This window comes from Mesoplodon mirus (assembly GCF_964341445.2).
Source record: "Mesoplodon mirus genome assembly, chromosome: 11".
NCBI lineage: Eukaryota > Metazoa > Chordata > Mammalia > Artiodactyla > Ziphiidae > Mesoplodon > Mesoplodon mirus.
Window position 1 is genome coordinate 99,179,666 of NC_138987.1, and position 23,209 is coordinate 99,202,874.

The 23,209-nt window shown below is 47.1% G+C and overlaps 1 protein-coding gene across 1 annotated transcript in view; it reads right to left on the minus strand.

Moving 5' to 3' along the window:
* The window catches only part of PRMT8 (protein arginine methyltransferase 8), a gene marked incomplete at its 3' end in the record, with an annotated part of 81,131 nt that overhangs the window by 33,522 nt on the left and 24,400 nt on the right, over window positions 1-23,209 (minus strand). The window contains exons 2-4 of the mRNA XM_082635603.1: window positions 18,350-18,535; window positions 3,696-3,851; window positions 1,502-1,565 (exon numbers count right to left, since the gene is read on the minus strand). Of these exons, the coding sequence (XP_082491729.1) occupies window positions 1,502-1,565; window positions 3,696-3,851; window positions 18,350-18,535 (406 nt within the window). The remainder of the gene's footprint in view (window positions 1-1,501; window positions 1,566-3,695; window positions 3,852-18,349; window positions 18,536-23,209) is intronic.

The window sequence follows — 23,209 nt, forward strand, 5'->3', positions numbered from 1 at the left end:
TTTCCATATCTCCTGTCCTTAAAAACCAACTCCCTTCCTTGGCCTCACCTCTCCCTGTCGCTACAGTTCCGTTTTTCCGTTCCCCCTTCACAGCAAAAGGAGTTATTTATAGCCCTTCCTTCACAGTCTCTCCTTAACCAACTTTCCCTGGACTTCCATCCCCACCCTCCATCCAGTCTGCGCCTGTTAAGAACCCCAATATCCTCCATCGTCACAATCATCCAACGGTCACGTCTCTGTTCTTATCTTACTTGATCCCTTGGCATCCTCCTCCTTTACTCCTCTTTCCCGAAGGTCCATTGACCTCACTGACTGTATCTTCTCTGCCTCTTGCTGGCCTCTTCTCCTCTGCTTGACCTTCAAATGTTGAAATGCGCTGGAGCTCCATCTTTGGCCCATTCCTCTCCTGTAGCTCTACATTATCCTTGAGGGAACTTGTTCTGGGGCTTTGAATAACATCTATACACTGAAGACCCCCAACCACAGAGCCTGACCCTCCCTGGAACTCCAGATTCATATCCGAGTCTCACTCTACACGTCCACCTGCATCTCCCCAGGGATTGCAAACCTAACCCATGCCAAGGAGAACCCTTGATTTCTTCCACCCTGGCCACACAAGAGGCCTACCCTCCCCCCGGGGCTATGAAATAGTCTCTACCTGCACTCTGATGCCTACAGCCTATCCCAACCCGTTCACCATAGAGAATGCTCCTTCCTTGCTTAAAAGCCTTCAAAAAGTCTTCACCATCCTTAGGAAAAAAGTCCAACCTCGTTTTCCTAGTTTATAAACCCTGAGTGATCTGGCCCCGCTCGGCACAGGGCCTGGGGACTAAATCTCATCCCGCTGACTGATAGGAGATACAGAAATTCTTCTGATCGGGGACCCTCGCGGGGGTGAGTCTGTTCAAGACGGGTCCCAGAGGGAGGGGCCAGGGATGTCACGAACACGTGGGAAAGGAGTGAGGAGAGGAAGGGAAGGGAACGCACATATCTTTATACTCAGACTCCAGCTCCAAGAAGGTCCCACTCCCAAGGGCAACCTACTTGCCAAGACAGCCCCATCAGCAGCAGGGGCTGTGGCGTGAGAGGACTGCGTTTCTCCAAAGGAAGAGCCTGGGGTCTGGGGGGGTGCCAATAGGTGGATGTCAAGAGAGGTAGGAGTAGGGTTCGCGGAGAGAGAAGAGGTGGAGGAATGGCTGCCATTTTGCAAAACTCAACAGATGCCTACGGCTAAGGGCCAGGAAGAGGGCTTGGAAAGGAAGGATTTAGCCTCAGGCTGGGCTCACTGGAGGCTGAGCTGGGACAGACGTGCCCTTGGCTGACCTGGCAGGGATCGGGACCCTCGGAGCCCTGTGGGCACGGCCCTACTAACAGGGCCTCAGCTGGTCTCCACGTTTCCAAGGCCAAGCGCTCTTAGGTCAGTCTCTGCCACCCAGACAAGGAAGTGCAAGTCCCCTCACTCCCTTCCATCCACGGGAAATCACGCAGAGGTAAGGCTTACTGTTGTCCAAGTGGTTGGCCTTAATGATCTTCTCTGAGTAGTCAGAAATACTGGAGCATTCAATCTAGAAAGGACACAGAGCAAAGGAGGAAGAATCACCGGATGTCCAGGGCCAGTTTAACAGAGGGAGGGGCAGAGGTCTGGAGGGGTGTGGTGACCTGCCCACAGCTGCACGGCTACTTCGTGGCAGATGAAAACCTAACCCGCGGCCCTCCCGACTCACAGGCCAGTGGCTCTTCCACTGGTCTGCCTTTGCCCCACCATGGAGGGCCCAGTCTCTGAGCTGGGAGATCTGGGAGGGGCTGGCAGGCCTCACTCTCCTGGCACCGTCACTGCCCTCCCGGGAGAGGGGGTGGGAGGCAGAGACCCCCAGAGTGGCTGTGAGCCTCCCTGAGGTCATCCTCCCACCCCCAGCCCTCCCTGGTTAAACGGCACGGTCCACAAGAAGGACCATCTGAAAATGGCAAGTCAGGGCCTCAGGGCATCTTAAGATCCTTCCCCACCCCATGGGCAGACATCTGTTAACTCTCATTCCTTCCGCAGTCTCCACCTTTGAAAGAATTGGTTCTTTTGAATCTAGAAGTCTTTCCAGGCTCCCCAAATCTCCTAAGCAAAGGGCCAAGGTATTTGAGAAATTCGCTGACCATCCACTGAGAGCAGGACCTTGTGGGAACAGCAGACCAAGCCCCAGCCTGGGGGTAGGAGGCCTGGGCCAGGCGGGGAGGCCAGGTTGCTGGAAACAGAGGGACAGCTGCCAAGACCTACGGCTGGAGCCCCGCACCTGGAAGAGAAGGACGGGCAGCCCTGCCTTGCCCGGTTCAGCCCTGGGCTCCCGTCTGATTCCGGAGCTGAGCTGGGGCCTCAGAGACACCCTGGGAGGGAGGGTGGGGCGTTACAGGGGTGTATGTCCTGCCCTGAGGCTCTGTGAGCGCCTTGGAAGGGGAGTCGGTCCCTTGGCCAGAAGACCCCATCCTGGAGGGGAGGCCCTGTGAAGGAAGGAAGGCTGGCCGGTGGGGATGGACAGTACGGTGAAGAGCGCAGGACTTGACCTTGGGTGTCCGGGCTGGACCCGTACCCTCAACACGCACCTCAGGTGACTACATCATAGCTTTCCCAGTCAAGGCTACAATAGACGTGTCTGGAGACAGCTCAGGTGTCCCAGAGACCCCCTCCAGCCAAGGCTCCGATGCCTTCCGGGTCAGGCATGGAGGAGGATGTTGTCCCTGCCAGGGGCTTAGGGACAGGCACTGATGGGGGAACACGGGGACTTGGAGGGCTCTAGTCAACCGGGAGCCAGGGTGTCTCAGGACAGGCTGCAGGATGACCGAGCTAATGAAGCCCCACTGAAAGCTCCTGGCCAGCCTCTGCGTTGGGCTGTCCTGTGCACGTGCTGTGTGTTGTTTGACTGCAGTGTGCCTTGAATTTTGATGAAGATGAATTCCCATTTTCCAGCCCTAGACCCACTGCATTTTTCAAATGTCAGTCAGAAGCTCAGAGCTCTTCTTTTTCAGTTTCTTCCCGGCTCCGGACCCTCCCAGCTCCCCGTCCTCAGGCTGTGTGCAGCTGCATTGTGGGAGCCTTCCCAGAAGGTCCACCACTACCACCTCTAGCTGGAGAGGCAGCGGTAGCCAGAACAGCAGAATTCGATCTACCAACTTGCCTTTAAAGAACAGAGAAAGAAGACCGTCTTGTTACCACCTAGGGCCCCAACTATACTCATAAATACTGAGCATCTGACGTACGCCAGGCACCATTCTAAGCACTTGACTTATGTATTAAAATCACTCACTCCTCATAGTCACCCCGTGGGCAAGGTACTGTAATTATGCCCATTTTATAGATGGGGAAACCGAGGTACAGAAGAGAAGTGAATTGTCCAGATCACACTTCTCCGGAGTGGAATAGTGGAGATTCCAACCACAGCTCACAGGTGTAGCCACCCTGCCCTGCCACCACAGCCCACAGTAGGGCTAAGAACTCTAAGGTAATGATGACACCAAAATGGCTTCAGAAAAGTCAAAAGTCCTCCACAAATGTCAGCTCTTCCAGGACAAGACCAGGAGCAATGCCCAGGTGACAGGGAGCCAGGGAGCTTGCCCACCTCCTGAGAGCTATGTCTGATGTCCTCCTGGAGGGTGTGACCCCAGCAAGGAGGCGTCCCTGCAGAGGCCAGGGGAGGGAGTGGCACGCTCACCCCAAACACCTTCTTGGCCCCTGCTTTGGCAGCAAACATGGAGAGGATCCCAGTGCCGCTCCCCACGTCCAGTACGACCTTGTCCTTGAACACGTGCTTGTTGTGATACATGGAATTCCGGTAAGTGAGCGTCCGCACCTCGTCCTTCAGCATCTCCTGTATGGAAGGAAAGGTAGAGCTGATGTATTCAGGGCACCTGGGTGCACACCGGCCAGGTCATGGGCCCAGGGCTGTCCCGACAAATTCCTCAGGGACCTCAGTTCTGTCGTGAGGCAGAACCACGGAAGAGTACAGCTGCGCCAGGGGCTCCCTGCATCAGTACACACAACGTCCTAAAACTCTGCCCCTTACAAGGCGAACGAGCGCCTCGTACCATTAAAGGAGAAACTCACGTCCAGACCTGGGAAAGCTCCAACTCAACAAAGACCCAAAGAAAGGAGCAATACAAACACAGCATGAGAGATTTAAGTTAGGCCTGAGGCAGAACTTTCTGCCATCGTGAGAGAATTGTCGTGAAACAGGTGATTAAAGGAGGCTGTGTGTGTGTCCTTTTTCTATGTGCTTGTTTTTAAGAATAGAAAGCATGTGTTTTTATCCACTATTACTTAACTGCTTTGTACTAAGAGAGGAACTCGAGGACCCTGTACTGCTGTCTCCAACCCAAGGAGAACACGATTCATCTGTGTATGGTGGTGAGGCGGGGGTCTTCGTCCATTAAAGAGATCAGCCAAATGTTTCACAGAACTAGAACAAAAAATTTCAAAATTTGTTTGGAAAAACAAAAGACCCCGAATAGCCAAAGCAATCTTGAGAATGAAAAATGGAGCTGGAGGAATCAGGCTCCCTGACTTCAGACTATACTACAAAGCTACAGTAATTAAGACAGTGTGGTACTGGCACAAAAACAGAAAGATAGATCAGTGGATCAGGATAGAAAGCCCAGAGATAAACCCACGCACATATGGCCAACTTATCTTTGATAAAGGAGGCAGGAATGTACAGTGGAGAAAGGACAGCCTCTTCAATAAGTGGTGCTGGGAAAACTGGACAGGGACATGTAAAAGTATGAGATTAGATCATTCCCTAACACCATACACAAAAATAAGCTCAAAATGGATTAAAGACCTAAATGTAAGGCCAGAAACTATCAAACTCTTAGAGGAAAACATAGGCAGAACACTCTATGACATAAATCACAGCAAGATCCTTTTGGACCCACCTCCTAGAGAAATGGAAATAAAAACAAAGATAAACAAATGGGACCTAATGAAACTTCAAAGCTTTTGCACAGCAAAGGAAACCATAAAGAAGACCAAAAGACAACCCTCAGAATGGGAGAAAATATTTGCAAATGAAGCAACTGACAAAGGATTAATCTCCAAAATTTATAAACAGCTCATGTAGCTCAATAGCAAAAAAACAAACAACCCAATCCAAAAATGGGCAGAAGACCTAAATAGACATTTCTCCACAGAAGATATACAGACTGCCAACAAACACATGAAAGGATGCTCAACATCACTAATCATTAGAGAAATGCAAATCAAAACTACAATGAGATATCATCTCACACCAGTCAGAATGGCCATCATCAAAAAATCTAGAAACAATAAATGCTGGAGAGGGTGTGGAGAAAAGGGAGCCCTCTTGCAGTGCTGGTGGGAATGTGAATTGGTACAGCCACTATGGAGAACAGTATGGAGGTTTCTTAAAAAACTACAAATAGAACTACCATATGATCCAGCAATCCCACTACTAGGCATATACCCTGAGAAAACCATAATTCAAAAAGAGACATGTACCAAAATGTTCATTGCAGCTCTATTCACAATAGCCCGGAGCTGGAAACAACCTAAGTGCCCATCGACAGATGAATGGATAAAGAAGATGTGGCACATATATACAATGGAATATTACTCAGCCATAAAAAGAAACGAAACTGAGCTATTTGTAATGAGGTGGATAGACCTAGAGTCTGTCATACAGAGTGAAGTAAGTCAGAAAGAGAAAGACAAATACCGTATGCTAACACATATATATGGAATCTAAAAAAAAATGTCATGAAGAACCTAGGGGTAAAACGGGAATAAAGACACAGACCTACTTGAGAATGGACTTGAGGATATGGGGAGGGGGAAGGGTAAGCTGTGACAAAGCGAAAGAGAGGCATGGACATATATACAGTACCAAACGTAAGGTAGATAGATAGTGCGAAGCAGCCGCAGAGCACAGGGAGACCAGCTCGGTGCTTTGTGACCGCCTGGAGGGGTGGGATGGGGAGGGTGGGAGGGAGGGAGATGCATGAGGGAAGGGATGTGGGAACAGATGTATATGTATGACTGATTCACTTTGTTATAAAGCAGAAACTAATAAAAAAAAGCTATCAGCCAACTCTCTGACTAATCAATAGTATTGGGATTTTTAGTATAATTTTTAATGTAACTTGCATAGAATAAAAAGCACAGATTTTAAATATATGGCTAACCATACACCTGTGTAACCACCATAATCAAGATATAGAACATTTCCATCATTCCAGACCTTTCATGCCCCTGTGCAGGTAATCCTCTCCCCCATTCCAGACAACCAAAGATCTAATTTCTGTCTCAAAGATTCCTTCTGCCAGTTCCAGAATTTCATATAAACGGAATCATACAGTATGTACACTTTTGTGTCCAACTTCTTCTACTCAAAATTTCTGAGATTTCATTCATTTTTTTGCATGCATCCAAGGTCGCTGTTGTTGCTGTTGACTAGTATTCCATTGTATGAACATATCACGTGTTCACATCCATTCAGGTGATGATGGATATTTGGATTGCTGAGAATAAAGCTGTTACGAACATTCTTGTTTAAGTATTTTTGAGAATACAGACATCCCCGACTTACAGTGGTTTTTCACGAGATACTCAATACTTCATTATAAAGTAGCCTTTGTGTTAGATGATTTTGCCCAAGTGTAGGCTGATGTAAGTGTTCTGAGCACACTTAAGGTAGGCGAGGCTTAGCTGTGATGATCAGTAGGTCAGGTGTATTCACTGCATTTTCAACTTAACATATTTTCAACTTACAATGGGTTTATGAGGGCGTAACCCCACTGTAAGTTGAGGAAGATTTGTATATCTTTTCATTTCTCTTGGGTAAATACCTAGAAGTGGGTTTGCTGGGTCTTAGGGGAGGTGTTTAATTTCATCAGAAATTGCCAAACAGTTTTTCAAAATTGTTGTCTTTTTATGATCCAGAGTTCAAGTTTCTTCACATGCTGGCCACTTAGTCTTATTAATTTTTTTACGTGTTAGTCATTCTAGTGGATATGTACTGCACTGCACTGCAACTTTAATTTCATTTCCCTGATGGCTATTGATGCAGATAATTTTTTCATGATTTTATTGACTATTCATATATATCTTTTGTAAATTATCTGTTTTGTCCTTTTTTTTTTTTCTTTTGAGCGATTTATCTTTTCCTTAGTGAATTGTAGGAGTTTCTATATTCTGGAAACAAATCCTTTGTTAGATATACATGTTATGAATACCTTCTCCCAATCCGTGATTTGCCTTTTCATTTTCTCAATCTTGTCTTTTGAAATGTAGTTTTTAATTTTGATAAAGACCAGTATTTTGGGTTTTTTCTTTTATGATTAGAATTTTGTCTGTCCTGCCTAATCTTTGCCTACCCCAAGGTCACAAAGATATCCTCCTATGTTTTCTTCTAGAAGTTTTATAGTTGTGCCTTTTAGTTTTAGGTTTTTGATTCACATTAAATTAATTTTATATATGGTATAAGTATATATGTATATACATATGTATATGGTATAAGGTGTGTGAGTTCATTTTTTTCATACAAATAGATGGTTCAAGCACCATTTGCTGAATAGACTATCATCTTCCCCACTGAATTAACTTGCCACCTTTGTCAGAAAACCAATTGGCTATATATAGATGGCCTTTTTGATCTGTTCCATTAATATATCAATTTAACTGTCATTTAACTACTGTAGCTTTGTATTAACTTTGAAACAAAGTACTGCATGTAAATCCTCCAAGTTAGTTCTCCTTCTACAAGATTATTTTGGCTTTTCTGCATCCTTTGCATTTCCATACACATTTTAGAACCAACTTATTAATTCATACAGAACAGCCTCCTGGAGTTGACTGGAATTGCATTGAATCTATAGATCTATTTGGAGAGAATTAACCCCTTAGCAATACTGAGTCTTACAACCCAAAACACTAAAATAGCTCTCCCTTTAGTTAGGTTTTCTTTAATTTCTCTCTGCAATGTTTTATAGATTTCAGTATAGAGGCCTTGTATTTCTTTCATTAGATTTATTCTTAACTATTTTATTTTATGATACCTTATAGTATTGTAAAAGATATGTTTAAAATTTCATTTTCCAATCGTTTTATGTTAGTATATACCTTGACCTTATATGTTGCAGCCTTGCTCACCTCACATATTAATTCTAGTAGGATTTATCTGTAGATTCCTTTTTTTCTCTTTTCTTTTTTTTCTGGCCACACTTCATGGCTTGAGGCATCTTAGTTCCCCAACCTGGGATTGAACCCGGGCCCTCGACGGTGAAAGCGCCAGGTCCTAACCACTGGACCACCAGGGAATTCCCTAGATTCCTTTATTTTTCTTTGTAAAAAATATTATCACTTGTGAATGAAGACAACTTTATTTCTTTTTTTCCTACTTTATATGCTTTTTATTTCTTGTTCTTTCTTCTTGCTTTATTGCACTTGCAAAGGTTACCATGCAGTAAAACGCTGAAGAGAACACACACCCTTCTTTTGTTCCAATGATATATAAATATCACTACTGAGTATGGTTTTGGCTGTGAGCTTTCCATAAATGTCTTTTATCAGATCGGAAAAGTGTTCTTGTATTTCTAATTTGCTGAGAGCTTTTTATCATGAATTGGTGTTGAATTCTGTCACATGCTTTTTATACATTTCTTGAAATTGTATATGACTTTTCTCCTTTGTTCTTTAATACGTTGAACTCCATAGATCAGTTTCATATGTTGAACCAACATTTTTCATGACGTATTATCCTTTATAATATTGCTTGATTTTATTTATAAATATTTTGTTGCAGATTTTTGTATCTGTATTTGTGAGGGACATTGACCTGTAATTTTCTGTTACCTTCTCTGTCAAAGTTCTGCTGGGTTCATCACACAAATTAGGAAGTGTTCTCTCCTCATTTATTTTCTGAAAAAGTTAGCATGAGATTGATATTTTTCTTCAATGTCTAATGAAATTCACCAGTAAAACCATCTGGGTCTGGAGTTTTTTTTTGTGGGAAAATTTTAAAGTATGAATTTCATTTATCTAATAGAGTACTATTTTAGTTTTCTATGCATACTTACATCAGGTTTAACAAGGTATATTTCCAAGGAATTTATCCATTTCGGTTGAGTTGTCAAATTTATGGGTATAACGTTGTCATAATATTCTCTAGTCACCTGTCAGATGTCTATATGATCTGTAATGATGTCCTTGCCTTCATTTATGATATTATAATGTTTGTTTTCTCTCTTCTTTCTTGATCAGTCTAGCTAAATGTTATTAAATTAATTAGTCTTTTCAAAGCCAACTTTTTGCTTTGTTGGTTTTCTCTAATATTTGATTTCTACTTCATTGATTTCTGCTCTCATCTTTATTATTTCTTTCCTTCAACTTAGGCTTTATTTGCTCTTCTTTCTCTACCTTTGTAAGGTGGAAGCTCTGATCATTAGTTTTGTACATTTCTTTTTGTCTAATGGAAGCACTTAAAGTTATAAATTTCTGGGGCTTCCCTGATGGCACAGTGGTTAAGAATCTGCCTGCCAATGCAGGGGAAATGGGTTCAAGCCCTGGTCTGGGAAGATCCTACAGGCTGCCAAGCAACAAGGCCCATGCGCCACAACTACTGAGCCTACACTCTGGAGCCCACAAGCCACAACTACTGAGCCCACTCACCACAACTACTGAAGCCCGTGTGCTAGAGCCCATGCTCTGCAACAAGGAAAGCCACTGCGATGAGAAGCCCATGCACCGCAATGAAGAGTAGCCCCCGCTCGCCGCAACTAGAGAAAGCCCACACGTAGCAATGAAGACCCAATGCAGCCAAAAATAAATAAATAAATAAATAAATAAATAAATAAATAAATAAAATTTAAAAAGCTATAAATTTCCCTCTAAAGATTGCTTTAACTGCATTCCACAAATTCTCATGTGTTGTATGTCTTAGTCACTTCAGTTGCTACAACAAATTACCATACAGTGGGTGACTTAAACATGTATGTCTCACAGTTCTGGAGAATGGGAAGTCCAAGATCAAGGTGCCAGCAGATCCAGTGTCTGGTGAGGACTTACTTCCTGGTTTGCCTTCTTGTATCCTCACATGATGGAGAGCAGAGTGAGGACGCAAAGCCTCTTATAAGGGCATTAATGCCATTCACAAAGGCTCCACCCTCATGACCTAATTACCTCCCCAAAGCCTCACCTTCTAATACCATCACATGGGGAGTTAGGATTTCAACACATGAGTCTTGGGGGGGAGGGTGGACACACAAACATCAGATCCACAGCACTGTGCTTTCACTATCATTCAGTTGAGAATATTTTCTAATTTCTCTTGTGATTTCTTCTCTGACCCTGTTCTCAGTTGCTGCCTAATTTCCAAATATTTGGAGATTTTCTAGGTAATTTACTGTTTACTGGTTTCTAAATTAATTCCATTATGACCAAAAAAGCATACTCTACATGATTTCAGTCTTTTGAAACTTAATTGAGATGTGTTTATGGGCCAGCATATGATCTATCTTAGTGAATGTTTCCATGTGCACTTAAGAAGAATGTATATTCTGTACTCTGGGGATGCAATGTTGTATAAATGCCTCCTACGTTGGGTTGTTTGATGGTGTTGTTCAGATTTTCTACACCCTTACTGTTTTTTGTGTGTGTATCTGTTCTATCAATCACCAAGAAAGAAGTGTTCAAAAATCTTCAACAGTGGGATGTATTTTTCTCCCTCTAGCTCTGGAGATGTTGTTTCATGTTTTTGAAGCTCTGTGCACACGTGTGTGATGGCTTTGTAATCAGTCACCTTACCAGGTGGAGCTATATTTCCCAGAATTGTCTTTCTACTATGTCTCCAGTCAAGGTGGCTCATGAGGGAGATTCCCGCGAGATTCAGAAGATACAAAGGAAGCAGGAAGCATTTTGTAGTTCACATTTGTCACTGCTGATGGGTCGATCCACCTTGTTGGCATGAAGCAGCAGCTGGGCTTACAATTGCTCTACCTTTGCCTTCAGCTTCTCTGACTCCTGAGCCAGGTGTGTGTGTGTTTAGCTCCAAGGTGAAACACTCCAGCCTCTGTAGGATATGCTCCCCACCAAGGTCAAAAGCAATAGAATGGATGTGTGTTTCAGTCCGTCCTCATAGGGTTCAAGCTTGTGCTTATGAGTTGTAGCTACTTCTGATCTCCCCTTATTTTGCATTCATAGTCCTTTCCTGGTTACCTACCCTGTAACCTACCTACTTCAAGCTTCAGCATCAGACATGGAGACAACGACCTTACACAATTGCATGAGCCAATTCCCTGCAATCCTGAATTGAATTTATACATATGCTTCCATGGTTGAGCCCTGACCGATACAAAATTTCTTACCAAGAATAGCTCCTAAGGAGCAGAATCTAAGAATGGGTTCTCTGAATTGGTTCTGAGTTTTCTGGAATTGGTTTTCTGATCTGATTAGATTTAAAGGCACTAAGAAGTCTATTGTCATTGGTGAAGAGGGCACTGGTGAAATGGCAAAAGAGTTACTCAAATTTTAGCCTTAGACACCGGTGACAAAGTTCCTACAGAAGGCAAGACTCTGGATGACCAAGTATTTGACACCTTAGAACATTTTAGTCAAAGTAAGGAATGTAATGGGGTGGATTTGTTGGTTGGTTATTGCTAATTGTGCTAGAAAACTTAGAAAAAGAAAATGATGAGCTCAGGGATTTAAATTCCCAGCTCAAGGTCTTCTTGTAGCACCTGAAAACTTCTATGACTTCTGGGGAAAAAAAGAAAAGAAAAGGAAGAAAATAAAAGAAAGGAACAAAACCCTTATTTTCTTGCAGGGTCAAGATTTCTGAAAACCAAAGCCAAAGTCTAATCCTGCCTGAATTACAACACAAATTGAATTCCCATCCTTGCAAGGCCTCTTTTGTTAAAGCTGAGTCAACTGTTGGGAAAGAATGGGGTCCTGAAAATTGGAATGGGAACAGACAGGCAGATTCTGATGAAGCTGGGACCTCAAGTCCCTAAATTACCGTATTCTCTGCCAGTAGAAACACCATCTACCCCTGCCCAGGAAAGTTCGTTTTCCTTGTCCTGAAGAGTTGTACTGGTGTCCTTTGAGGTAGTTGCTTGCCAGGTAACGTTAATACTTCTCAGGACCCATCCCCACCAACCCTATAACTGGATTTGACTCCACACAGACCCCAAAGAACAAGGCACAAAGAGTGACCCATGAGAAGGTGTGATACGCACCAAAAGAACTGCATGATACGTCTAACCTATAGATTAAAATATAGGGAATAGATGTGGGGGCGTATAGTAAGGGTGAGGGATCAAGATGGAGGGAACTTAAAGTTGGATTGAGCCAAGTCTATTGACATAGGTCCATGAAGCAAAGATTGTGGATTCACTGTTTTACCTCCAGGGGCTTGGAATGCCTCTAACAGGTGGTGTGGCTGATTGACTGAAACATGGACCAAAAGTTAGTCTACACTAAATGAAGTGGAAATGCCAGACTTCCTTGATCTGCTGAAGAGGAAGGTATCCAAAGACTTCAGGAGACTGGAATGTTAAAATGCATCTGTCACATGAGACTCGCTCACCAACGCCAGAGAACAGACCTCTCACCACAGCTGTGAGGAAGAAGTTTTTGAGGGAAGTCCAGTAGCCTTGAAGAGCTCTGTGTGCCCTTCTCTACAGATCAGAGATTACACTGGGCGCTGAGATGCCTAGTTGCCATGGGAACAATATCCAACTAGGATCCTGGGGTATCGGGGGCCAAATTGTAGTGTGTAATCGCCAAAGATGAGGTGGGCATGGTTACTGTAAAGGATAGGAGAGCCAAAGTAGTATTCAGGATAGTCTGGCTCACCAAGACCTATGGTGCTGGTCAGTTCATTAAAGGACCTCTAGAAAATAAACAGTGGAAAACACACTAAATTCTTACTTGATCTGTTTAAGCAGAAAAGTTATAGGTCTCATGAATGGAAGTCAGGCTTGAATCACCAAAACAGGGAGTCATGGCCCCCTCAGTGGATTCCCAGACTTGAGCCAATATACAGATGTAGGAGCCCTTAAACAAAGGGGCGTCCATGTCACATGAGGAGAAACCCTGTTATCTTGACAAAAATGTGTACTGTTAATCTTTCTCCAAGTCTTCCCCAAGATGACCTGCAGGCATTTACCAGCATGTGTGCATTGGAGAAAGGAAAATAAACAGATTTTTGAGGATTATTGGACACTGGCTCTGAACTATTGGAACACTAGCTCCATGAGATCCATTAATCCAGGAGACTAATTCCAGGAAACCCACATCCACATCCAATTTGCCCATTTGGCCTGTGCAGAAGAGAGATGGAGCTTGGAGAATGGCTATGGATCATCATAAACGTAATCAGGTGGTGACTACAATTGCAGAGGCTGTTTCAGATGTGGATTCATTGTTTGAGCAAATCAATCCAGAGAGTTGCTGGGGTTTTGTTTGTTTGTTTGTTTGTTTTATCAATTTTAGACATTTATCCATCTATATTTCTTCAAACATTTTTTTCTGTCCCATTCTTTCTCTTCTCCTCTGGAATTCTAATTACTCACATGTTTTACCACTGAATTCTGTCCCAAAAGTCACTGAGCCTCTGTTCACTTGTCAATTTTTTTCTCTCTATTCTTCAGTTTCAGTGATTTCTCTTTCCCTGTCCTCGTGGTCATAGATATTTTCTTCTATGTATCCTATCTGTTATTAATCCCATCCAGTGAATATTTGGTTTATCTATTGTATTTTTCAGTTGTAGGATTTCAATTTCACCTATTATATCCATCTCCTCCTGGAAATTTTTTTAAATCGTATTTATTATAGTTATTTACAAATCTTTATTTAATCATTCCAACACCTGGGCTGTCTATAGATCTGTTTCTATTGACTGATTTTTCTCTTGACTATGAATCAAATCCTCTTGTTTCTTCACAGGTCTTATCATTTTTATTTTATGCCATAGATGGTGCCCAAGGATCAATAGTAGCTGAAGTTAGTTTGTTGTTGTTGTTTTTCCAGGAAGGAATAGCCTTTCTTTTGTTAGGCAGCTAGAATGATGGGCTGGTCAGTTCAATCCAATCAGGGGCTGAGCAGGTTTAGGAGTTAAGTAGGTTTGGGATGGGGGAATTTAATTCCTGTATCAGGGCCTGGGGCCCCACAGGGGCTAAAAACATTTGTGTTTGCTTTTCAGCCCAGCACTACTTCCTGTGTTGCCCCAAGGCTTATATCTTTGGTCATATTAGAAACTGAATAAGGTAAGGGTTTGGTTAAATTGAGTTCATGTCTGACTCTGAACTACTTTGAAAGTGAGCTCAAGCCTCTCCTTCCAGAAGCTGTCAAACACTGCAAGACTGCTCAACATCAAAAGGACAAGAACTGTGAGACCACAAGACTGCAAGACGGTATCCCTCGAACCAGGCACAGGGCACGGTGTGGAATTGGTGCTCTATAACGACAGAGCCCAACTCCTGCACACGAATCATAGCTCTGAAGTTTCTGAGCTCTCCGGCCAGCCCAGAACAGCATTTAGCATCCCGTGCCTCAGTCTCCTCATCTGGAGAATGGGGTAAAAAGAGCAGCTATTTCATAGGGTTATTGTCATGACTAAATAGGTAGAGTTAGTGTTGCTCTTTGGTAAAACTGTGACCTTTTCATCTCTGTGAAGAAATTGTTGAGGGTGAGTAAGGAACGGAAGCAGAATAATGACAAAGGTTCCGAAATCTCTCAATCATACTCGTAGCTCAAAGTTCTCACTGCCTTTCCCGATGGAATTAGGTTGGCCCAGTATCTCTGCGGGTCCTGTTGCTGCTAAAAGGGATCCCCCCCAAGGGCCCCCGCTTAATTCATTGTCTTTCATCACTTCTTCGGCCCCCCTTTCCCTTCTTTAAGGCTCCAGACCACAGGAGTTCATTCCAAAGGCACAAGTTCTGGGGGCGGGGGAGAAGTTGTGACTTAGCAAGGCTTCCCCTACTCACCCTGTTCAAAGAAACAGCTGTCTCTCCCCACCCTTCCTGTACCCCTGCTTTAATCACCCCTGAAAGAGAACAGCCCAAAGACGTCTCCAGACATTCAGCCAGGAGCATGCCACTCTTCAGTGAAAACAATTCCCACCCCCAGCTGCGGGTGACTTTATCTGCTGCCCACTGAACACATGGCAGCACGTTGACTAATTGCTGGGAAATGAGGCCCTGAAGAATCTATTTCAAAAAAACCTGCAGTAAGATTGTGAAAAGAAGATAGCTGGCCAGGAGTGGGCTCAGCGCCCAGGGCTGGGGGGCTGGGAACAGGGCCCCACTGGGGTGGATTCTTCTGGCAGCTGAGGCCCCATGCCCAAGGCTGACTGTTCAAGATGCTGAGGCTTCAGAGCTAGGATCTCAGAGGTCATGGGGCTGGGCCCTTCCCCTCTGTGCACAAGGACACATCTGTCACATCTGCTCCTGCTCAGGACTCCTTTCTTTTCACAGAGGCCGTGGTCCGGAAGGCACAGTCCTCCTCTCCCTGGCCCCTGACCTCCGGAGGCTGAGCACGGAGTCATCTCAGGAGAGGCCACGGGATGCAAGAAGAAAAGCGTCCAGAAGCACCTCCTGCTGTGCTCTCCAGCTCCCTGTATTGTCCCCCTGCCGCTCGGCACTTCTTGTTTGTATTTATAGACTAAACCACCCCTATCCAGCCTGCACCATGTTTCCCAAACACTCACTGATCACTGTTAATCAGCGAGCTGGCAGTGCGGCTGCCCGCCCGTGTGAGCATCTTGTTAATGACGGGAAGAGGCTGCCAAATGGCCAGCTCGGCTCCGGATGGGATGGCGAGACGTGGGTCTTGTCCAGACTGAGGAGGCAAAGGCATCGCCACGAGCCGTCTGGCATGGAAAGGAGATCCCTTGTGTTTGACAACGAGAAATGAACAGGCCCTGTCTGCAGAGGATGGTAGGAGGCCATGGACTTGCCCTCACCTCCTTTTACAGCAGATGATCGTGGAGACCAAACAGGCCGGAGCGGGGGAAGCTCGGGGATGAAGGGAGGCCAGCTAGCGGCCCCAGCGTTAAAGACCTATGCATTTCCCCAGGAGCCAGGGTCTAGGCCTGGCCCCCAGCAGCAGCAAGAAGGATTTAAGCTGGGTGATCAGAAGTAGCTCCCAATGCGAAGCGCTGCTAAAACTACTCTCAGACAGGTTACTAAGGAGAGAAACGGGATGGTGACCTGCAGGTCCTTTCCTCCAAGTGCATTAGCTCAGTCTGCACTGTGTTTGTATATGTGTAGGAACAGGTCTGATTTTTCTAGCAATACATGAAATGGATGGAGCCTGTTCCATACTATATGTTTCTGGTGACCCTGGGTGTCTTCTCCCAGCGGAGATCAGACCCTCCGGAGGCCCGGCCTTCGTGGGGACCAGGAAGTGCCAGAGTGATGAGAGGAGCCGCTGTTTCATCAAACCCAGACAAATCAGACCGTGTGCCGAGTGCCGGGGAACCCCGTCCTGAAGGAATCAGAGAGATGTAATGGCACCAGAGGGCACATCCTAGGGGCCTACATGTGTTGCAGGGAGGGGTGGGAGGAATCAATGGGAGGGGGCTCTGCGGGGCTGGGGCCTGAGGACGGGAGGGCGGATGGGAGGGGCACACCGCCTTTGGCTGGTCCCTAATGGGGGTCCAGGCAGGCCCAAGGGGGGCATTTTAGGATCCCTGGAACTGCTATCTCTTCCCAGCAATCTGCTCTGAGACAGGTGCCCAAGGACACAGGACTGTCCTTTAATTAGAGGCAGGGTCTTGAGGAGGGCAGCTCTTGAAAGCATTCTTCCTGCCTCCCAGACCTTCTCACCTCTCAGGTCTAGGACTGGGCTCCATGCACCATCACAACCCCACCCCAGTGGGAGCCACCAAAAGCTGCAGCCTCAGCTGCCCAGGCCCCCGTGGGCCAGGCCCCAGAACTAAACACAAGGCCCAGACCCTCCCCTGCAGGCCCCAGGCCTAATTAACGCTCTGATGGGGAGAGCCAAACCCCTCCACCCTCTACCTCCATGGGAAATTGCAAAAGGACCAGCAGGAACAAAGCCAAAGTTTCCAGAAAGAAAGAAAGGCTGTATGCCCTGGAAATTAGGAAATGAAGCCCCGGGTCCCCCAAATGTGAAGGTTTCATTTCCACGTGAAGGTTTCATTTCTAGCTCTGCGTGTATCAGCTCGTGACCTTGCACGGAAAGGAACCAGAAAAGATGAGTGAAGGTTGATAAGATTCTTAAGGTCTTATATCCTCCTCTGTGAAATGGGGACAAATAATAATACCAACCTCACAGCATTGACCTCAGGAATAAATGAGCCGGTAACATAAAATGCTGGGAGCAATAACCAGTGTGGAGCAGGCACTCAAAAACATGTTGCCTATTACTTATTAAACACGCTTCTGGCAATGCCGCATCACCGTTTGGATACAGGAAGCGTTTACAGAAGCATCTAATTGAAAGGGGAGCTTTGAGACTTATTTTCAAAAAGCATTTGCATAGCAAGCAAGCCTTTGTTCCTTTCTCGATATGTCTTCACACTGTAAGGGGATAATAGAAATGCGTTCTTCATAGAGTTCTTGGGAATTCAATGAAACGACACATATAATGTACTCAGAAGAGTGGCCAGCCCTGAGCAAGTACTCGGCTCATGTCAGTTGTTTATCTGGGGTGAGAAAGTGCTGGAGATGGTGCGGAGGGAGGTAAAAATACTGTTGTGGCTCCCACTGCAGCCAGGAAGCCTCTAGTTGGGAAGCTCTGTTCTGTTCTACAGCTAACATCAATCTTCCCTGCTATGGAGGAAGACAGCATTTAGACATAAGAATTTCCTGAGAATCAATCAGGTTGTCAGACAGAGCCAGGTTTCCAAGGAAGCCTGCTGATTCTTCCCTGGAAGTGCTCATTGGTCCAGGATGAAGCTGAGGGCTCGTGCCTGACTGAGGGCTGGACATCATGATGCCAGAAGGTCCTTGGGGCCTTGGGACGCTAGCTGCAAAGCACCCGAGCTCCTGTAGCAAAGGACCAAGGACGTCCGGTCCTCCCGGACCTCCCAGGCTCAGGGTCAGGAAGAGGTGAAGGTGCTGGACCGTAAAACAAGGACCACGGAAGCACCCCTGGCTCTCGGCTGAGGAACACCCACACACATGCTTTCACTTGCTCACCTGCTGCAGGCCTGGCCCTGACCCCCCGCGTGGGTCCCCCGGGATGGAGACAGGGCCAGGGCCCTCAAGCGACGGGGAGAACTCCCTAAATGACAACACAGAGCTGCGCACATGATGCTGTCCAAGGAAACGGCGCGGCCACAGCAGAACCGAGGTTGCCCCGCTTGGCCACCAACTCAGGATGCTTTACCTCATGGATCCCAAAGTGGGCGTAGGAGTCAAAGTAATAGTCCCTCGAGGTCATCTCCTCCGGGTTCAGCAGCTTGGACATCTTGCCCCGTCCCGGGCAGCTGGGCTGAGTGGACACATGGTGGACACACTGCACAGGCTTGGCTGGGATGACGGGCTGCGGGGGCTGAGAGGGTGGGCTGCTCACCTGCGGGGAAGAGAAGGGGCAGGTGTGAACAGCACCCATGAGGTCCTGCCCTCTGAGACTCCGCCCTCCCTCCTTCCCCCTCCCGCCCCGCCCCAAGCCGGCTCCAATCAGCCACAGCAGCCACAGCGAAGGGGCGATGGCGTCCCCAAGCTGTTGGCTGTGCTGTGTGGGATGGTGGTGTGCTACCCAGGAGCCCCACCAACCTGAATTTAACCCAGTTCCATCTCCTACTAGTGGGTGACCTGAGCCGATCTGGGCCTCAGTTGGCCTATCTGTTAAATGGGGACAATAATACCATCCCTTAGAGGCGAATAAAGGGAAAGATGTAATGGCATCACATAGCATCCCAGAGCAGAGTGGCTGGAGTATGGATTCCAGAGCCAGCCCCCCGAAACGTGAACCCCAGCCCTGCCACTCGCAGCTACACAACCTTGGACAGAGTTATTCACCTCTTGGTGCCTCCGTTTCCCCAACTCTAAAATGGGAATAAAATGGTCCACATGTCCTAGAGTCATCCTGAGGATTAGACAAGTTGGAATCTGGAAAGTGCTTAGAAACGGGCCCAGCGCATCGTGAGTCTGAGTTCTTAAAATGAGTCCCACCTGCGTCCTTAGGCAGATCAAGCCCCTGGACTTCTCTCCACCCCGCAAGCAGCACCTGGCCCCCAAAATGCAGGTCTCTTAGGTTCCGGTTTCTCACACCTGTTGTCTTGCTGCTCCACCCACCCCCAGTTTCTGATTCACAGTTTTACTCTGAACTTCAGCAGAAGTTTCCTCTGAAGTGCAAGCGCCCACACTGATAGCCAGCCTCCTGCCAGCGCACTGCCCTTTCCTGGGTTCCCCGACCCTGACAGCCAGCTCAGCTCCACACCCCACAGCTGCTGCCCGGCACTGACCAGCCCTTCCTCCTGCACGGGCTAACGGGAGGACAGAGGAGGAGATGGAAGCCCAGAGGTTCAGAGTTCACTGCAGAAGCATAATTCTGCCAGGAGAAGAAACACCTTTCCCTGAAGTGTAGGAAATCCAGATGTGCACGGCACAGCAAAGGCCTCAAAAGGGGCAGAATTCTGAAAAACCTATTTTCAGTGATGAGTTAATATTTGTAAAGACTTTAGAACAGTTTCTGGCATGTAGTCAGTGCTCTATTATTGTTATTCTCATTAGTAGTAGCAGCAGTACTCAGAGTACATTAACATCTCCCTATTCTATGCCTCAGTTTTCTCATCTGTAAGCTGGGTCAACGCAGACTTACTCTCTCCTTTCTAGCAAGGGAAACAGGGAGGTCCTAGAGCAAATAAAGAAATCCGAGTCCATCCCTTCCATCGTGCTTCGGGCACAGCCCCAAGACTGCCTAGAGTCCCAGGCTGGAGGGGAGCGAGCTGGGGAGGGTGGGGTGATGGTCCTGTTTTCCTGGTGTATCTAGGCTACAGCCTCTGGGAAATAGGCAGACTTCCCAGTTTAGCAACATCAGGTTTCAGGTCGGCACGATCCCGGGCTGTCTGGCAGCAGAGGCAACGGGCTGCCTCATTAGAATGCAGCAGGTGTGCCCACCCTCCACTTGGGATGTTGGTCACGGTCTCCAGGAGGCTAAAAATAGACTGTCAATTGCACACTCCCGTGCTGGCTGCAGTCACCTCTAAAGCTGGAGGAGGCTCTGTGCATGAAGCTCACCCCAATCATGACTCCATTTAAATATATTAAGGAGAGAAAAAGTCCCAGCTGGACCAGGCTGTTGCACGGTCAAGGTCACAGGGGCCTCCTGCACCCCTGAGCTCCATTCAACTGTGAGTCCAAGGTCCCTTTCATGGGGTCGCCTGAGATTCTTTCGACGGTGCCAACTTACGAAGTGCCCACCACGCACCACACACCACGCATCACACATCACGAGTTGCATCACGAGGCAAAGGATGGATGGATTCAGGGTCCGTTCACCTCAATAACCACTGGTCACGGGGACAAAGAGGTGACTGTGAACCAGGCCCTGGGGCCGGAGGCTGTCAGCCCAGTTCGGCCTCCTGCAGAGGGGACTTGCACTCTGCCCATCGGCTAACAGAGTACCCTGTCCCAGGAGGCTGGGCCTGGGGTGGGGAACAGCAGTGGAGCACGATCCCCAGGCATCACCACCCGGGCTGGTGCTTTTTATTCCACAAACACCCACTGAACGGCAGCGGCTGTGAGTGCTGTGTGGTGCCGTGGAAGAAACAGACATGCGGGAACCGTGCCCTCAAAGGACGCTGCCTAGTGGAAGTGGAAGACCCCTGAGGCTTCGCTGGATGATGGAGAAAGATTTATTTTACAAGAGAAGGGCAAGCAGATGGCTCTGGGGGTTCAAAGGAGAGAGAAGTCACTTCAGTGAAAGAGTCAGAGAGGCCCGGGATCGCTGGGAGCTTCCTCCGCAGATTTTGGTGGGGGGGCGACAGTGGAAGGGAGTTCTTGGAGGGTGTGGCTTCAGCAACCAGGAAAAGTGTGGAACAGCAGTGAGTGTGTCTGGGGAACTTGGCCCGGATAGTGGGAGACTGGGCTGGCAGAGATTACAGCCAGGCTAAGAGGTTGTATTTAAGTACTAGACGACGGGGAGCTGTTGGCAGTTTGTAACCGGGGAGTTCTAGGTTTGAGGTCTAGCCGGGGAAAATTGATGTGCTGGCAGCCTGCAGGAGGGGCAAGGGGGAAGGAAGAGGGGGGCCCTCGGGCTGGGGAGGCAAGGTATGACCTCTGAGGCTGGCTCCAAAGTCCAGTCAAGAGATAACGAGCCGCTGTGGTGTCAGAAGGGCTGCCTGCAAAAGAAATAGCAGAAATAGAACCCACAGGAGTTGGCAACTGGCGGAACGGAGAGGAGAAGAGAGAAGCTGGAATCAGAGATGACTTCAACATTTCAAGCCTGGGTGACTAGGAAAGTGGTGGTGACATTAACAGAAATGAGTGAGTCAGCAGGAAGAGCCGTGTGGGGCGGGGGGAAATAATGAACTTCGATTTGGCTCTGAGAAGTTGAACGTGCCATTGCATCGTATAAGGAAAGATGCCTGGCCGGAGGCAGTGATGCCGTCCCAGCCGGTAAATACCATAAACACAGCCGAAAGGTCAACGGTAAACTGATATCTCTAACGTACATGGCAGACAAAGGTTAATAACCTAAATATGGAGAGAGCCCTGACAAGCCAGTCCGATTTAACACTGGACAGAGGATCTTACAGTCAATTCACATGAGGCTAAACACAAACGGCAGATTAACGTGCTGCAAATATATTAACCTCTCTAGAAATCGGGTAACTTCAAATGAACACAGAAAGTTATAACTTTTAAACACCAAATAAGCTCAAACCTCCCCCTCCCAAAAAGATTGAAACTGCGTTTGTAATGGTCGCAGAAAAATAGGTGCTTACATATATCTTTAGTGAGACTTCTGGGAAGCTAGTTTGACAAAATGCACTGAAAAGCACAAATCCTTTAACCCAGCCATTCCACTTTTGGGAATTTATCCTAAAGAAAAGATCGTGGATAATCTTGAGCACGTAGCTGTACGCATTTTGTGACGACACTATTGGTCATGGCAGAAAATAAAGAGTCAACCTGGGGGTTCCATGAAACAGAACCGATTGTACAAACTACAGTGAGTCCACACTGGAGGCTACACAGCCACTTCAAATGTCGCAGAAGAGTGTTTAATGACAGAAACGCGATCGTGACAAACTGTGGGTTGAGGAGAACCAGTGGGAGATGAGTAGACAGTGTGATCGCATTTTTAGAATTAAAACGTTTTCATGCCTGTGACTGAGGAGGGGAAGGCAGTGGGATGGGCCGCAATTGTCACGGTGCTTGTTCACGGGCTGTGAACAGTGCATGCTTCCTTCCTTGTGCTTGTTATCTATATATATATATATATATATATATATATATATATATATACATTTTTAAATGTATGCCACTAACAAGTACTACATTTGTAAACAGCCCAAAGTAGAAATTTGGAAATGTGATCCCAGACCTCGGATGGGAAACTGAGGCTGGCTCTCTGGATTTGGAAACCATCTGCAGAGCGGAGCTGAGGGGTTCCCTTGGGAGAGACCCCCAGGGAGGGGGTAGGGGGAGTGAGGACGGGGCAGGGAGGGAAGCAGGAAGCATCCTTCTCCGAGGACCTTGGAGGTACCAGGGGACCTGGGGGGAGGGGCTTGGGAGGACGTGTCCTCATGCCTCCAGTTCTGTGACTGCCCCTCCTCTAAAGATGTGTGACCCAGGTGTTGTACTCCAGTGACCAGACGAGGGCACTAAAACAAAGCCAGCCTTTGTCTAGCCTCATGTGTCCAGAGGATGCTGTGTTCAGGAAGCTGAGCAGTCACCTCTAAAGCTGGAGGAGGCTCTGTGCGTGAAGCTCACCCCAATCTTGACTCCACTTAAATACATTAAAGAGAGAAAAAGTCCCAGCTGGATCAGGCTGTTGCACAGTCAAGGTCACGGGGGCCTCCTGCACCCCTGAGCTCCATGCAACTCTGAGTCCAAGGTCCCTTCCACGGGGTCCCCTGAGACTCTTTGTCTGGTTCTGGTAACGTATCCACATGGTTGTCTCCAGCCTTGGCCTGCCCTGTCCTGCTCTCCCACTTCCTCCCCAGGGCCCAGGGCTCAGGGCGCTGCACTGGTGGAAAACCTCCCACTGCTGCCTGCCCCCCAGTCTGCTCAGGGT